The sequence below is a fragment of the Symsagittifera roscoffensis genome, chromosome 1 (genome assembly GCF_963678635.1).
Source record: "Symsagittifera roscoffensis chromosome 1, txSymRosc1.1, whole genome shotgun sequence".
In the NCBI taxonomy this organism is placed as follows: domain Eukaryota; kingdom Metazoa; phylum Xenacoelomorpha; order Acoela; family Convolutidae; genus Symsagittifera; species Symsagittifera roscoffensis.
Window position 1 is genome coordinate 97,306,475 of NC_087062.1, and position 18,666 is coordinate 97,325,140.

An 18,666-nucleotide genomic window follows, 5' to 3' on the forward strand; every position below is an offset into this window, starting at 1 on the left:
GCACCAAAAACAGGAACTCATTAGCAACCTAATTTTTTATTTATTCTTTTTTTCGTGGTAAATTATCTCTTCTCTCATTGTCATATATTGTCGGAACTTCCTCGTGGAAATAATAAAAGCTCATTACTGTGAGCTGTTTAAATTTGATTGAAACATCTTCACTTCTCTGAAGTCGCACGAACGACCAAAGTTTGCGGGTAAAGTCAAAGCCATGCTCATTTATGAAATAGTTTGAGAAGTTGCAGCCTTGACAAGGCTGACAAATTGCTGATTGTATCCATATACTCAGATGCAGTGGCAAGTTTAGGGGGTAACAGGGGCGGATCTAGGGTTTTCTCGAGGAGGGGGGGGGGGGGAGCGGATCTTCTCAGCTCTCCCAAATCACTATAAAGACCCCATTTAGACCAAATTGTCTGCGCCGCAGGCAAACTTTGGAAATAACAGGCCAAAACAAGTGTTTTTAGGCACTGTTTGGAAAACTTTGACTAAAAAAAAAAAAGCGTTTTTTTTTTGGCGCGCTCCCCACCCTGAAAATCAGTATATTTTAGCGCCAAAGGCGCTTTAAGAAAAATTTTAGTGTCACTCAGACAAAAATGGATATCTCAAAATACTACAAGGAGAGACCGCTAGCGGGGGGTAACATCAACTTTTTCGAGCTTTTTTTAGGTCGACCAAATTGATTTTCCAAGCTCTCCGAAAGCACTAAAACGACTCTGTTTTAGCCAATTTTTTTGAGCCGCAGACGAATTTTTGAAAAAAAAACTGGCCAAAAAAGCCTTTTTTAGTCATTTTTTGGGCAGTTTTGACCAAAAAATCGCGTTTTTTCGACGCGATGTCCTCTGTCGAAATTATTATTCATTGGTGCTGAAGGCCCTTTTGTAAATAAACTTTAGGGTCAGCCAGCGAATATAGAGCTCTTTACCTTTGCGATAAGCAAGGGTATTGCAATCGGGTATTAGACTTTTTTCCCGTAAATAAATCTCTAGTGTTTCCTGACTCATCTCTAGTGTACTTCTGGACTCATCTCTAGTAGTACCTCCTGAGCATTCCCAGCCCTCTTCAAATTCTTAGCCTTTCCGGCCCACTTAGCCTGGATGTAACCAATTGGGCTGTTACGGCAAAGGTCCTGGATTCGAATCTGACCGGTTTTTTTTTTCAAAAGGGAAATATACCGTTAAAAAATTGTCGCTTATTATTTGTCTGCTGAGGTTTTTCGACCTAGTTGCCTCATCCTAAAATTGCTTTTTCTTGCTATGCGCAATTTATATTGTAGCTGCTCTTTGTGTTTTTATTTACATCTGCTGTTTGTAATTTCTTGACTTGTATATTTTCTTTTTTTTCTGTACAAATGATTTCGGCTGATATTTTATTGTGTAGAGATATTTTATAAGTTGAATAGTTTCAGTGGTACATAGTTTTTATGCTCACCTCTGGTTCGCACATTTTGCTAAAACTCTAATAGAAATTATAGTTCAAGTTTTTCATGGCGACAGTTTTTTTCGGCCTTTTTTATTATTAACCTTTTTTAGGCTTAAGTGGTTTCGGCCTTTTATCATATTCGCTTAATGGTCTCATATTGCATCGTGTCGACCAGCGAAAAAAACTAATGCGTGCGTGTGTGTTTTGTGTTTGTGCGTTGAATTTATTTTCGTCTTTTTTAATTTTCCTTCTTTTTTGTCTTAATTGATTTCGGCTTTTATTATATCGGCTTAGTGGCCTCATGTTGGTTCATTTGACAAACAATGAAATTTCTTTTGCATGTGTGTGTTGAGGGCGAGGGCTACTTGCTAACTTTTTATAAGTCTTAAGTCTCGTTGACTTTTTGTCTTGAAAGGTTTCTGCCAAGATAATTTCGGCTTTTTTTACCGTTTGGTAATTTTTCTTCCGATGCTAATTCACATTCTATTGCCATGTATAGTTGTTGTATCACAAGTGGTGCGAAGCTCAGCTTCGCCCCTGTGTGAAATAGTACCAAAGGGGGGACTCTTTGGGTAGTCAGGGGGCCGAATCTAAATCCGTACTGAGTCAGCCTATTTTTTTGAAAACCCGACCCCATCGAATTTATCCTAGATCTTCCTTGGGCAGGCGTATTACATTTTGAAAAATTAATTTTTTAAACAAAAGTTTATTTGCATTCGACTGAGGGTTGGATGTTTGTTTTCAAGTTAAAATGGAATTTTCGTTAAAAGATTTTTTTTTCGTCGGAGATGTAATGAAAACTAAGTGCCATATTACGACGAAAAGACCGAGCCACAAGAATTTGGAGACTTCAAATGATGTTTTGACGTAAGGATTGTATTATTAATTAAAATTGTCAGCAATCTATATTTAATAGAAAAGTACTGGTCATATTATGTCATAGTACTGAAAAATGGAAATGACATTTTATTTATATATTTTGAGAACATTTAATATTTATTTAATACATCTATTATATATATATGGAGAAATTTTCAAATACCGAATAGCTATTTTATCAGCCTAAAATATCAATCATAATTTGGTATCGTCAATTGATTTTTTTGACTAATTAGATCAATTTATTTTGCACCTCGAAGTAAATTTCTGAAGCACCACTAAATCGTTGAGTGGGGGGGGGGGGGGGGGGGGGTAATTGTAATTGTACTGTTGATCCCACATTGGAAAGAAGTGCACAGGTGCATATGAAGTTACTGTTTTCTGGTTTCTTTCATCTAGATTTATATGGGACAAGGCTGTGTCTGCTCATGACAATATTGAATTACTTACTGGTAACAAGCAAACAATCTTTGGAATAAGAAAAAATAAAAATAAAAGTTCATGAAAAAAATACGGAATTTGTAATAAACCTACGAACATGTTCACCTTTAAAGGCCACAGAAAAAATTTTGCACGGCTCGGAACAATTTAAGATAAATGTATGTAGGTTTTAACCAGGAATAATAAAAAATTCTTTAAAAACTGATTTTAAAGATTTTATTATTAAAAAAAAAATTTTGCGTCAGATGACATTCAAAAGTTTTGATTCGAAAAAAATAGTTTGGCACAGATTTCAGGCCACAACAGACTTGGTTTCAAAAATTTAATTGACCGATTTCGTTCTAAAAAAGTAACGAAATCTAGTTGCAGTTAAAACTGCCAATTAGGCTTATTTGGGATAATTAACAATATACTTCGCGCTACCCGCACTGAATCAATTCTTTCGAAATGATCTGAAATTGCAATTTGTTTTCGGGTCTGAAATTGGTTCTGAAATGGTGAAGTAACGCTCTCAACGCTTGATGGTTGATTTCAAATCTAAGTTTAAAATCTGAAAACTGTTTTTCTACGGTCATTTCAGATCTGAAAACATCAATGATCTAGCAGATACTTAGCAAATATTTAACCAGAAACATGTTTTCTATACAAAAGATCAGCAAAATGCACTGGTGCATGGAAATAAAATGTTGTGTAATTACGAAAAAAATCTTTGTGTAATGATTCCGAAATTTTCTTCTACCGCTAATTAATTTAATTAAAAGTGAGCAACATTATTATGTTTTTAACGTTATGCGTTTATCCCGGATAATGACAATTTAGCAAACTTGGCGATAATTTTGCTTCAATTTATTGTTCCGACTTTCGATACGAAAGTAATTGTTCCGACTTTCGATACGAAAGTAACGGAATATTTGTGCTCGGGGTGGGTTTTTTTTTCTTCAGACAAATTTCGACTTTTTAACTAGCCATTTTTGACGGAATTTTTTTATATCATTCAAAAGCTATTGTTGTCCTGAGCTTAAATTTGAAAAGATATTTCACCTGTGACCATTTTTCGCAAAGTTATGGGGGTTTAAAGATTGTCATTTTGTCCAATTTGGAACAATTAACGCGCGATATATTTCGCGCTATTAACGCGTAAGCAGAGATTTAATCCGCCTTAGAAATCGTTCCAAATTGGTTGAAGAAAGCTTATATGCCATAATTGATATAATAATAGGAGCAAAATCTATCTTTTTGTAGTTTAAATGGCGTGTGGGGTGATGATTTTCATAAAAATTTTCAAATTTTAGAAAAAAAAAATTCATTTTATTTTATTATATTTAATTGTTTTTTGTTATTACTGCTCATGAAACCTCAAAAGGCAGTCGGAACATCCAGGGATTCGCCCTGATACGAGTAGTCTTGTTTTCATTGTGACTGAGTTTGCAAGCGAGGAAAAGACAAAAAAGGAAGTTCAACCTGCTGGGAGGAGCACCCACTTTTTTTGAAAGAAGCGGGGAATTACCGGGATGACAAAAACTTTCTGTCTGTTTTTTTGTTGATTTCACCAAAAGCTCGGCGTAAGTTCATCAGACTCAAATCCCGGTTGCAAACAAAATGTTGTATATTCATTTTTTTTCGTTCCCGTATATCGTAGGAAAAAACATTTTGATAACTTTCATTTTCCATAATTAGAAGGTCTCTGGTTTAATGAATCTGTCATGCCTTACGAAACTGAGCGGGCACTCGCTAAATTTCCGGCTGAGAAAAAAACTTTCTCAGTTTTATATAGAAACATCGCGTAATTGTTCCGACTATCGATACGAAAGTGACGGAATATTTGTGCTCGGGGTGGGTTTTTTTTTCTTCAGACAAATTTCGACTTTTTAACTAGCCATTTTTGACGGAATTTTTTTTATATCATTCAAAAGGTATTGTTATCCTGAACTTAATTTTGAAAAGATATTTCCCCTGTGATCATTTTTCGTAAAATTATGGGGGTTTAAAGATTGCCATTTTGGCTAAATTGGGACAATTAACGCCCGATATATTTCGCGCTATTAACGCGTAAGCGGAGATTTAATCAGTTTTGAAATCGTTCCAAATTGGTTAGAAAGAAGCTTATTTGCCATAATTGTTTTGTTACAATGAGCGAAATCTATTCTTTTAATTTTAATATGGCGTGTGGGGGGATGATTTCATAAAAAAAAATTTCAAATTTTAGAAAAAATATTTTTTCATTTTTTTCTTATATTTAATTTTTTTTATGTTACTACTGCTCGATAAACCTGAAAAGGCAGTCGGAACATTCAGGGCTTTGCCCTGATACGAGCAGTCTTGTTTCTTTTGAAATTTCTAAAAAAAAAAGATAAAGACACGCGGTCTTCTCTATAGTCACTCACTCGCTGGATGTTCGTATAGTGTTGCTTATTATTATCTTGTAATTTTCTCTTCGTTCCACTTTTATCCATTTCAACATGTAAATGGCTTTGTATCCTTTTTTTCTTTCTCTTCTCTTCTTTTCATTGCTATTAACTGTCTCTATACCAACAAATGGTAGTGCATTGGTACTGCTAGTGATCGAAACACTAGTTGAGTCAGTTCGAGTCCCAGATAAACAATTTCGAGTTTTTTCACTTTTTACTTTGATCGATTTGAAAAACTTAAAACTTAAAAGCTAACTGATTAATTAGAAGGGTGTGGAATGTCTTTTTAATGAATGAAAATATATTGGCATTTTAGGCTGGTTCGCAGTCCCACAGGGGCTGAAGCAGATCAACCGTACCAAAAATTGAAATTGTTTTGATTATCCTTTTCCTCATCCTTCTTATGGTAAGGAATTGATTGATTTTTTTTCATATGGCGGATTGTGTAAAAGGTAACGAGATTCACAGTTGAGTTGAAGGCCGGAGTTTTTTCCTGAATCAATTTCTCATGGCTTGAAAATCCAAGGTTCAAATAATAATAAAAAACATGGTCTAGCAAAGCGTGCAAACAGCAAAAAGGCAAAACCTTGATGCAGCCTCGCGTTCTGACTAGTTAAAATTCAGTGATTGAAACGTTTAAAATTCTTTTACAGAGAAACCACTTAAAATAAAATAGCTAGGTCCGGCTTCAAATTTTTAAACCATTTAATTGAGACGATCTTCGCCGTTATTGCGATAACTGATTTATCCTGGCAGTCTCTTGAAGTAAATTAATGCAATTAAATTAGCATAATTATGCTGGACCGAGGACATTTTGTCACATTCCTTTTCAACGATTTTGCTACAAATTTATCGGCTATCAGCCGTAGACCAATTTCATATCATCTCCCCTCCAACTAACCCTATCACCAAAAACCCCAACCCAACCCCCCCTCTCCAATAAACCGGATAGAGATCTTTTCGAACTTGTCAATAAGACTAAACTACAGCAGCAACTTACACGCAGCTCTAGCGAATTTAGTACTAATCAATTTTAGTTGAGGCGAGATAAAGAACTTGGTCTACTGGTCTACTTAGGAAAGAGGCATGGGGCTATATTGAATCGATGATCTGATTTCTCTTCCATGGCGTCAAGGAGTTTCTTTAAATGGAGTAACGCAATTAATGCTGACATTTTAATTTCAATTATATGTCGTATTAATTAACGTTTCCAAACCGATATTTGTGGCAAGTTTTCTGAAATCGTATATGGGAACTTCCAGTGATAATATTACAATTTGTGTAAGAATTATTTAGATTTTTAACGGGTTTAATGCGGTCTACATGTAATTCACTTCGGCAATGTCCGATAATTTAATCAAATGAAGCGAGGCATGAGCAGTTTTATCACCTACCGCTTTTTTGCAAACTGATTTGCATTTGAAGTGAAATAGAGCCAGCCCCTTGGAGCCATTAATCAATCAGCACTTAGAAAATTGCTTTTTAAATACCTCTCAGCCTCTTCTTCCTTTTTCTCAGCTAGAATTTAATAAATAGGAGAAGATGGTCAAATTATCATCTGGTATCAGAAAAGCATGCCAGACAAAAAAATGTTAGGCTTCAAATGACTTTTGTTAGTCATTAAAAAAATTTTCACAAATTTTAAAAATCTCGCGAAAACAGAAAAAAATGCTTTTTTCACTTAAAAACATCTCACACTCCAAAAAAGATACGAAGTGAAATTTTATGCAAAAATGACGTACAAATTCTGAGCCGGATTGAATCGCCGCTTTTGCATTTTATATCGAAATCTTTCGCGCGTTTTTTGTCCAAAGTCCGCCAAATTTCCAAACTTCATTAAAACTGATCCGCGTTCATTTATCTCGATCACAAACAGTTCAATTATTTTCAAATTCAGATGAATGAGACAGTTCAAAAAATTGACCTTCCTAAAATGTGCACGAAAAAAAAAACGGTTCAAATGAAACATCAAAACGTTTCAGCGTCAATTTTTTTTAATGGCGTATAATTAACTCCTTTGATTAACCACAAAGAACGAATCGATTTAAAAAAACTTCAAATAAATTAACATTATAGTCTCTTATGCATTGGAAAAGTTTTCTAAATTTTGAAAAAAAAAAAGGCTGATTAAAAATCAACATGGCGAAAACTCACGCACGATCTAAAACTCAATCACTTTACATGAAAAGAAACCGGAAAATGAGATTGTAACAAGCGATCAAAAAGGATATCAATCGAAGGATTGTCCACCTTTATCACTTACTGGCCTGACCACACAGTTGCGCTGGAAAATCTCATCATGTTTTAAGCGGGGGAGTGTACAACCGTCTATCAGATATATTGGTTCCCTGGTTGAAATGTAAATTGAAAATAAAGCTTTTGTAAAACTAAACGCGATTAAATGCGATCCAACTAGAAACCATAAGCGAGTTTTTCCTTCCTACTTCTGCGGTTAGTTGGTACATTAAAACAATAAACGGTGATTAATCCTCATTAGAAAACAAATTTACAAACTGCTGCACAACAAAATTCAAAAGACTCATGAAAAGATTTTGGCAGCTTGTAAAAACTAATTGATTTTCAAGTAGCTATTTGCAACACCTTTAAAAAACGTTATCTGATTTTCAATTGCAGTTTTTTTTTAATTAGACCAGGTAATATGGCACACTGTGCAAAGACTTAATTTTTCCCAAAAATCTTTTGGAATAGGCTTTTTTTTCTTGAGGGCAACAAAAGGTTGGTTTGAAACTGGTGAAAATGCAGAAAAAAGATAAATCTAGGCCAATTTTAATGTACGCATGTGCTAAAACTTCCAAACGACCCATTCTTTTGATCTTTGATGCTTTCTTCCAAAGTGTAATTATAATCAATTGTAATGTCAACAATTAAGATTACATAAATCGATTAAAATCGATTATTATCCGTGGAACCTCAATCTGTCGAAATATTCCGTCACAATGCGGCAAAATTCGAAATAATAACTGAAGCAACTTATTGTTCCGACTTTCGATACGAAAGTAACGGAATATTTGTGCTCGGGGTGGGTTTTTTTCTTCAGACAAATTTCGACTTTTTTAACTAGCCATTTTTTACGGATTTTTCTTATATCATTCAAAAGGTATTGTTGTCCTGAGCTCAAATTTGAAATAATGTTTCACCTGTGATCATTTTTCGTAAAGTTATGAGGGTTTAAAGGTTGCCATTTTGGCCATTTGACCAATTTGGGACAATTAAAGCGCGATATAATTCGAGCTATTAAGGCGTAAGCGGAGATTTAATCCGTCTTAGAAATCGTTCCAAATTGGTTGAACGAAGCTTATTTGCCATAATTGATTTGTTACAAGGAACGAAATCTATCCTTTTGTACTTTATATGGCGTGTGGGGGATGGTTTTTATTTAAAAAAATTTCAAATTTTAGACAAAAAATTTTCATTTTATTTTGTTTCATTTAATTTTTTCATGTTATTACTGTTCCATAAACCTTAAAAGACAGTCGGAACAACATTCAGGGCTTCGCCCTGATACGAGCAGTCTTGTTATTTTTGTTACTTCTTTGTTTAATTCTAATAAGGTTAAAGTTGACTGGTCTAAAATTTATAGTTTTTTTTGCAAAGAACCTTTTCATACACATTTTACCGTCAAATTTTTAATCTCACGAAAAGGAAGGATCAAAGAGGAAACGCTTTTTTTCCACCTTAGCTCGACTTAACTCTTCTGTCAATTCCCACAATAATTGTGTTCCAACTGACAATTTCAAAATTTGCAATTTTATGCGAGCCAATTCGCAGAAACTGAAAAAATAATTTCAACTATTTTTATACTTTTCCCTGCCTGAAAAAAGTTGTTAGAAAAGCATTTGCTATGTGGAAATCATATTTTAACCCTTGCAAATCTGGGGGAGAATTCTAAGCTTATTTTGGTGTAAAAAAAATCGTGCCGCTTATCACAATTATTGGGGAAAGAAGATGATGTTTGTCTTGAGGTGTCTTCATAATGGGCAGACTTTTAAATTTGAGTCCACTTCTAATCTATAACCAGCACTGATGTATCAAATTTCCAATTTAGAAACACTTGTCCAGTAGGAAAAGGGCAATAATAAGAGCTTTTCAGGTTAATATTAGGGCTCTTATATGGAGACTTATCATAGTAATTTCATGTACTTTGAAATAATTTTTCTGGCCGGGTTAGTTATTGACTAAAGCCACTCAAGCCACTTACCTTTTAAAACCCCTCGTTACATCATAGAATTGATGCTTATAAGAGCTGAGGTGGGATCCTTTAAGATCTCAGTGTCGAGCTAAAAGGATCTGAATATTTCTTTTTTCTTAGATTAATTTACGGCGTGGAGTGTGCCGTAAATTAGTTTACGGCGTGATGTATGCGTCACTGCCAATCTAGTTTTAAAACTTTAAAAACATACTTCAAACCAATTTTTTAAAGAATACTTTTAACTAGTTCTTAGAGCTAAAATTCAAGACCACTCGTCTACCCAAGAAAAACTTGTAAAAGTCAGAAGTTTTCATCTATTCTGGTTTCAATGCTGGGCTATGATTCTTCAATAAAGCTAACAAACCGGAAGGCCGTTCTTGCGAAAATCTAATGATTCAAACCTGAAACCCTTAAATCCCCGTAGCCAGGTAAAATTTATCCAAAATTTTGTTTTTGATTAGAATTGAGTACCTGCGACGTCTACTGGGCAGACAGCCGAAAGACATCTGTGGGGAAACTGGGACTCGGAGAAACACAGTGATATCATTGAACAAGAGCAGCAGAGGTAAAAGCACACATTTCGCACCCCCATAAAATATGAAAAATAAAAATAAATTATTTTTTTGTGAGTCAAATTTAGATCGATAAAACTCAAAAACGCATTGTTGAAAACCAAAGCTTTGTATCTTATAAAGAAATGCAAAAGGGAAAAATGAGTGAGAAATAAAAAAAAGTGTTTGGTTCCACACTTATGAAATTCATGTGAAAAACACGCAAAACAGAAAATAATAAGTGGTTGGGAGCGCCATGGCACTTTGAGAGCGCCACGGCAATGATACTGTGTGAGGATAAGATCTATCTCACTTGACCTCTAGCTTCAGGTTTTAACAAAATGAGCAACGTTCAGCAAAATAACTGCTTATGCTTAGACAGGCCTGATACATTTCATAGATCCTATGCGTAACTCAAAAACTACAATCATTGTGATAATTATGAAAAAGGTCATTATGATTTTTTATCATTATGATTATTGTTCTGATTATTATGATTAACATTATTACAATAATGGTTTTTTTGATTAAGAGTAATGAACGTAGTAAGGACTCTTGTATAGGTCTTGCTGATTTTTTTTTGCTTTTTTTTTCAGGAAAAAGTCTTAAAATATTGATTGCACTTAGGTATATATGCACTTTTTGAGTTCAGCTGAAATTTATCTGCTGAAAGTGACGTAAATAGCACTCTACAAATATGAATGTGCTAATGGCGCGGAAATTCGTGAACTGTTTCTAGTTTCGAAAGTGGAAATTAATTTTTAGATTTCCGGCGGAATTAAAACTTCACCTGTAGATCCAGTTTTCTCTAGTTGGGTTCATGTAATCAAAAAGCGCAAACCATAAACTGTTCTAGAAAGTTAGAGAGCTTAAAGAGCATCTATTTTTTTTCTTTGAAATTCGAAAGTTGATTTTTTTTTCAACAAAGTCAGTGGTTTTTTTAATCTTTACTTGCATTTAATACCCTTTTTCAATCTTCGATTTGCTAAGTTTTTTATTATGTTATGAATGCTATTTTGAGATTGTTATTATAATTACTTCCGACTCCTAATAAAACAAAGTATCTTATTTTCCGACGTTTTTTTGGTAGCAAAAAAATTTATAACTAAATGAAAAAATTTTCCAGTTAAATAAGCCCAAAATTTTATTTCTTCTCACGAAACTGTTCAACTATGGCAAAAATTTGTTTCTCAAATTAGATCACATGAATGGAGTTTAAACTCTTTTTATGCTGCTTCCAAACAACGCTCATGTGAACGCAATTAAATTGGAAAACAAATCAGCTTGTGAGTTGATATACAGACTTTGTTGTATGTTGCATTACTCACAAGTGGACGGGCGGTAAAACAATTTATGCGTACCGATTGTCGGGAATTTTGTAAAGAGGTCTTTATTTCAAAAAAATCTTCCATTTCCTGACGCGATCAAAAAAACTCAAAAGGTGCCGCATGGCCTTAATTTTGCCGCACCATCTATGGTTTTCTGATCAATGTATGTCATCGATGCTTGGTGAAGTCTTATTTTCGGGGGGTTCTGAGGCCTTGCAGACTTTTTCATTTTCTATTAGTTGCCAAATTCGGTAATTAGTGTTTTCAATTTTATTGTATTTTTGATTATTTTGATTTTTAATATTTGATTACTATGACCATTATGATTATAGTTAATCCTGGCTCCTGGTACGTAAAATTGTCTCTTTTCAAACGCTCTGTCGTAAACCGCAGCTCTCTTAGAAAAGCTACGGAGATCTTTTTCTATGGGAAATTGCGTAATTTCTTACTGAGACATCTGTTTGTATCAGCTATGAAACAAGAGCATAAAACCAAACTGCTGTAGATCTTTTCAAAGTGGGCCAAAAATTGCCATTTTTGACGACAACCGGTAGGATGTTAGAACAGAAATTTACGCCTTGTCAATTCAATACACCCTGTGATTCGCCGTTTTTTGGTTATTGACATTTTTAGACTGAAAAAGTATGTGAATCCTGAAAACTCTATCGAAAACTTTCTAAGACTCTTCGGTTTGAAAAGAAACTGACGTGTGTTTGTATTCTGCAAAATTTCCTTGCTCGTGTAGTTTTTAAATTGAAATTTAGAGTTGAGTTTTTTGGAATAATTACCTCATGATTTGCTTTTAGGCACAAGCTCAAAAATATCTTTAATTTTTTTTGTTTGAACAGTCTGGCAAGTTGATCTTAAAAACCAAATTTTAGAGACCTGATCATACTGTATAGCTCCACTTTGATCTTTGTCGTGCAAAAGCGGAAAAAATACAATTGAACAGTAAATAAAAAACTTGAATTGAAAAAAAATCAAAACTTGATGAGCTTTAGAGGCTAAAGTCATACAAAAAAACCTATTGAGGGATGGTTGAGGCTCTAAAAGCTGGAAAAGTTAGTTATTATGAGCAAAAAATTTTGACTAGAGAAAAAAAACGGATAAAAGAAACAAGTACATTTTTTCTACAGAAAAACATGAGATTGAACTGGAAAAAAGTAGTTATTGAATCGGTTTTCTAGCATCAAAAACTGCTAAAATTATAAATTAGGGTAATCAACTCACAACTGATGAACCAATAGTGTGTTCAATGCTGAATTTACAGTTAGTCGTGTAGAGGCGGGGTTGAATACACTTTCGGTTCATCAGTTGTGATTCAATTGGTTACCCTATTTGACATTTTTTGTAGTTTTTGATGTTAGAAAACTGATTCAATAACTAATTTGTTCACGTTCAATCTGATGACTATCTGTAGAATAAATTTACTTTTTTCTTTTATCATTTTCTTTTTTTTTGTCGTAAATTTTTTTTTTGCTGCTAATAATTTTTTTTCCAGCTTTTGGAGCCTCAACCATCAATCATCCATGTGTTTTTTTTTCGATATGCTTTCAGCCTCTAAAACTGATCAAATTTTGATATTTTTTCAATTCAAGTTTTTTTTGCTCAACTTTAATAAAGCGCATTGTACTGTGACCTCACAGTCTTTGTTTTAGTGGTGTTTTTTCAGTCACCAGTCCATTGTGATTTTTGACCTGGGTGACTAAAAACGAACAAAATCTATCTTATAAAGAGCCAGTTTTCAATGATTTTTCCAATCTAAAAACGTTGAATCAATCGGACACAAAACTGACCGAAAGAAGAATGGAGCGTAGCATGGAATTCACGTTTTGTTTCTTCAGAACGGCGCTGGCTTGTGTAAACGCAATCGACTTGGAGTATTAAATGAGTCCAACAGTTCAAAAATATTTCAGCTGAATAGTTCAACAGATTTTGCTACGTTTTACATTATTCATACGTATTACTGATTTCAAACGATTGTGAAAAAGTATTTTTTCAAAAATACTCTTAGGTCAAAGTTTCAGGGGGCAACGACGCTCTGTAGGTTTTACCTTTTTGTAGTAGTATTGTTATGGGAATTAGCGTTGAAACGATTTTTATGATTATTATGATGTTTATTATTACAATTTTTCTATTTTTTAAAATGTTTATTCTGATTATCTTTTTGACTATTATGTTTATTGTAATTTTTATTATTGTTTTTAGTATCTTGGTTACTATAATTTTAATGACTTTTTATGATTATTTATAGAACTCCATTAACAAGGATGACAAGTCAGATATTGGGCACAGTTTCTGCAAAAGCTACGAAAGATGGCATAGAAAAGATCACATTTCTGATATTTTTGTTTTCGAAAACAAAACAAATCAGTTAAGTTATTCAAAAAAAAATTGAGTTTAAATGAATAGTGTCAAAGCTAGAATGAAAGAATTGCCGCACTGGAGTTTAATGGGAAATAATCGATTATAATGGATTACATTGGCAAATAATTTAACCCATATAATCGATTTTCAGGACCCACCCAACCACGAAAATGGATTTTCAGGGGATTATAATCGATTTTTCTAGGACACAAAAATCCATGAAAATTAATTATTTTCCGCCGAAAACTGTCTACAGCTCATTACACTTTTTGAAAATGCTTGGTTGAGAGCTTTGCGCAGTTACGTTTGATAAATATTCTGCTGGTTTCGTAATGCAAGAAAACCAAAAATCAAACAACATGAAAATGTAAATAAAAACAGAATTAAACAAGGTTTTCTACGTTTTCTTTTTCATTTTTTTGTCCTGTTGGTGTTGTTGTATTATGAAATAGTATATAGTATAACATATATCAGAGTCTGTATAAAAAACTAATTGAAAAGGGGCTAATTAAAAAAAGCTAACTCATCTAAAAAAAAGAGCAGCGTTTTCCCGTCACTTTCTTTGGGCCGCATACTCAGACACTCAGAGGGGCAAACATTGACACACAAATTTAGGCACTTAAAGGGGCGCACATAAGGACAACTATTCAGATACACTCACAGGGGCACGCATAGGGACACCATTTCAGACACGCACAGTGGCGAACATAAGGGCACATGTTCAGAGACACTTATATAGGCACACATAGGGACACATATTCTGACACCTATACGGGCACAGATAGGAACCCATATTCAGACACTTATAGTTGCACACATAGGGAGCCATATTTAGACACCTAGAGGCCATACCACACACACACACGTTCTCAAAAAATATGGGAATGGGGTCAACTTCCACAAAATTAGGGTCAACCCCACACGCCAACTTCCACAAAATTAGCGCAAAGTTTCTCTAATTTTTTTAAATTAATGTATTGAAACCCCGGAACCTAGAGGAAACTTCGATTTCAAAGTCTTTTTCACATCTTAGTTGATTTTTTTAAAAACTCGCTCTACAGTTTGGCCTTGTTTGAAATCATTTTGGTCGGGATAGGCAGCAATAATTGTAAATGGTTGTAGCAAACAAAAAGACTTTTTATAAAATTCTATAGGATGCATCTTTCAATCCCCCAGTAAAGTAGAATTCAAATCGACTGGTTTTAACAAGTCTTCTTTGTTTGCGACAACCACTTATCAGAATAGCTCCCAACGCGACCAATCAATTCAAATAAATATTTCAGAAAAGGTCATTCGCGAATAAACTACGCGATTAAACAATATTTTCATGACCAGGTAAAAATGGCCCTCCAGGCGTCCTTCTCCAGTGTAATTTATAAAATTTCGAATATAAACTGTCATACTTTTTCTTGCTTGGGCTTTCATCTTTGTTCTCTTTACGAATTGGTTAATTTTGAGGTCGCACAATTAGAAAAAATTCAAAATTTTCCTGAAAAACATAGTATCACTTCAATCCATTTTAATCAATTATAATCGATTGTTTCTGTAAATTTATAGAGACTGATCATGAAATTGAAGTATAATCGATTATTATCCATGAAACTTCAGTGGCGGTTTAGTTCAAGATTCATGAACTCAAGGGCTAATTTGACCTAGAGGGACGTTTCCAAGATCAAAGTTTTCAATTTTTATGAGGGGAGGAGAGGGAATCCATGCAAAACGTATCAGTCAGTTTCATAATTTCAAGTGGGTCGACGGGCGCTAATTAAAAGCAAAAACTGAAGAAAAATAAAAATATATATATAATGAGTTAACAGTTTTCTCTTGAACGATGTCTTTGCTGTGATATGTCTTGAATAGTATTTGGTCATTACAATTTATCACTATGTTATTATCACTAATCACTTATTATGCTACCGGGTAGAGGCGGTGACGCGGTTAAGTCCCGCCTCTCAATGGAAAGGCCGGTTGCTCGATGCTTGAGGTTGAGGCAACATTACCCAGCCCGGAAAAATAAGCAAAAACTAATGCATACAGTCCAAGGGCTCAAGAGGTTCTCCGCAAAGAGCGGAGCAGCTCTTGTGTTGGTCCTTTCCCTAGTGAATAAATCTTCTTATCGATTTGCTGAAAACTCCCAAAAAAACCGGGGGTAATGAGGTATAAGACGTGTTTCCATCCATTATAGAAAATTGACTAGACAGCCTTGAAAGGAATAGCAAAATCGATTAGTAAAAAAGAGATTAGTCGAGAGAACAGGTTATGATGAAAGAACGTATCCTATACAAAACTAATGTGTTACATGAACCCTTTATCAAATACAAGGAGGATTCGTAACCATTTCGTACAATTATCGGATCTCTTTAACAATCGTCCCATTTGCAAATTGGGGTGGGAGATTCGTTAGGTGCAAAATAAATTTACGTATGCTTAACCATCAAATTAATTCTTCTTAGGGGTGCAATGCATTACTAGGTACCCTAAGGGGGAGGCTTAGGGGTCAAAATAGTTAAAGAGATCCCAATTATCTCGTAGGCTCAAGTAAAGACGAACTTTTGTGGCTACCAAGCATAAAAACTTCCTGAAAGGACTTTTTTCGTGCCATTATGTAATTTTTTTGGCTCAAAGTCTTTTAAAAAATGGCACGGCTAAAACACAATCTCTAATTTTTGCAACTTTCAAATTGAATCAGTTGTGATCATATTTGTAGCGTTTCTATTTATTGATGTCAATATCAAAAGTTTCATCAATTCAATTTGTTTTCAGGTGGAAATCGTTCCTCAGTTTCGTACGGCGACAGTATTGCAGAACGAAAAGGTTCACATTTGGACCGTAAAATGGTCACGAATGTGTGAATATCGGCCTCAATAGCTGAAGAATTTATATATCGACACAAATACTGAATAGTGTGTGTGTACACGAAAAAGTGCTCAAATACATATTATTTTGATAAAATGAGTATTGAAGCTTTCAATCAAAGCCAAGTCGATTTATCTAAGAATGCGGCAATATAATTATTTTTGAATTCAACTATTTTTTTGCATTGTTTTTGATACTATGTCAGGCTTCAAAGAGTTCTACTAGCAGAACTGGCAGACTTTGGCTTATGGAGCAGAATAATTTATAGAGCAGCAGATAGAGCAGATTTTCGGTTATACGGCAGAATTTACCCTTTTAGAGCTGCTTTGAAAACTTCAGCCCAAATTTAAAAGCGTGCTTCTTTCATTATATTGTTTGTGTAAGACATCTGTATTCAGGTCATTTCCAAAGCATTGTAAATGCAAAACTGTTAAGCTTTTGATGACTCTAATTTTGAGTAACTAGGGCTTTTGTCACTTGTATTTGGTTATTAACAGAACCGGAAAAATTGCGAAGAACTGAAATAAAAAACACGGTTTTTGTATATGGAAAAGTGCTTGTCATGCCATTTACTTGTATGAAAAATCACTAATCATAGACTTTCAAACACTTTTCTGCTTTTATATAACTGCAAAAAAAGTATGAAAATGGAATTTTTCATAATTGAAAATTGATGAGTAGCATTTTTGGCCAACCCGGAAATATGAGTGCTGAAATTATAATTCTCAGCAGAACAACATGCGCATCTTCGCTTTACTAAGGTTCTCTACAAACAAAAAACAAGACTGCTCGTACCAGGGCGAAGCCCTAAATGTTCCGACTGCCTTTTAAGGTCTATGGAGCAGTAACAAGACTTCTCGTATCAGGGCAAAACCCTGAATGTCCCGACTGCCTTTTAAGGTCTATGGAGCAGTAATGAGATGGAAAATTTAAATGTAATGGAAAATTTAAAAGAAGTCAAAATGGCAATCTTTAAACCCACATAACTTTAAGAAAAACGATCACCAAAAAAAAATTTCGTCAAAAATGGCAAGTAGAAAAGTCAAAATTTGTCTGAAGAAAAAAAAACCCACCTCGAGCACAAATATTTCGTTGCTTTCGTTTGGAATTCGGAACAATAATCTAGTTCTCAGAAATACAAAATTAACATCGTTCACAAATCTACTAATCTGTTGGCTACTAAGACAACATGCCGACGGGGCTTGAAACCGAAAGGACTTCAGAACAAAAACTAAAGTCAAACGCTAATTTTTGTTACAGCAAGTTTAGTTCAAATTTAGGCAAGCTTAGGCAAGTATAGTTCAAAATAAGCGCTATTCGAGAAAATGGACCACGTAGTAATGGTATCCGTTAGTTGTATCAGCCAGAGTTTGAAATGCACAAAATATAAACATGAAAACCGACTTCAACAGTGTTTATATTTAGCAATCTTATGTATCAAATATTACAGGCTCAAACTTTCTAAAAAAAAACGAAAAAGGCTAAAACAGATTGAGAAGCGTTTTGAAACAGGTTTCAGATAATCACGTTTCATGACTTTTTGAGTAAGTATGCTGCAACTAATTTACGATGATGAAGTATTTTCTCGATAAACAATAAAAAATCGCATTTTTTGTCATTAACTCATGATTATCGAAAATGTTTCATTGCGCAAAAAGAAGCAAAACTTTTTACAGAGATCTTCGAGGATCTTTTACAAGATCTTCAAAGAAAATCGAAGAAAACATGCTGGCAAGCTAACATAACGAAATGTCAAGTTGCCAAAACTATCAACTGTATAAGGTTACTAACTTCAAGTTTTTATGTAGCTCAGTTGGCTCAATCTTTTTGAGTGCTTGCAAGATGCATAGCCGATTGGGAAGTGTTTTATTAGAACTCTTTCGCTCATTAAACCGTTGCGGATTTGCTGTGTAAAACTTAATTCATATTTTTTTATCAAACATCAAACTTTTAAAGTTTAGTAGTAGATATGTTATATTACGCCTATAATAACACGACAATAACTCTCTGATTACTCAATCTAGTTGCCCGGAACAAACAATTGTTACATTAAGGGCAATGAAACAAGTTTTCCAGAAGCGAATTTTTAAACAAATTTTCACAATTTTTGACACTTCATAGATAAAAATTGCATAGACCTTGGCTAAAACCAAATTTATTATCCAAAATACAAGCTTTAGGTTCCAAAACAAGCACTTGAAAGTTTG

At 34.1% G+C, this 18,666-nt stretch overlaps 1 protein-coding gene across 1 annotated transcript in view; it reads left to right on the forward strand.

The window, feature by feature from the left end:
* Window positions 1-16,553, forward strand: part of LOC134857298 (rhodopsin-like) — a 73,034-nt gene extending 56,481 nt beyond the window's left edge. Inside the window, exons 6-7 of the mRNA XM_063873685.1 lie at window positions 9,819-9,922; window positions 16,367-16,553. Coding sequence (XP_063729755.1) covers window positions 9,819-9,922; window positions 16,367-16,455 — 193 coding nt within the window. The 3' untranslated portion in view covers window positions 16,456-16,553. The remainder of the gene's footprint in view (window positions 1-9,818; window positions 9,923-16,366) is intronic.
* The last annotated feature ends 2,113 nt before the right edge of the window (window positions 16,554-18,666 follow it).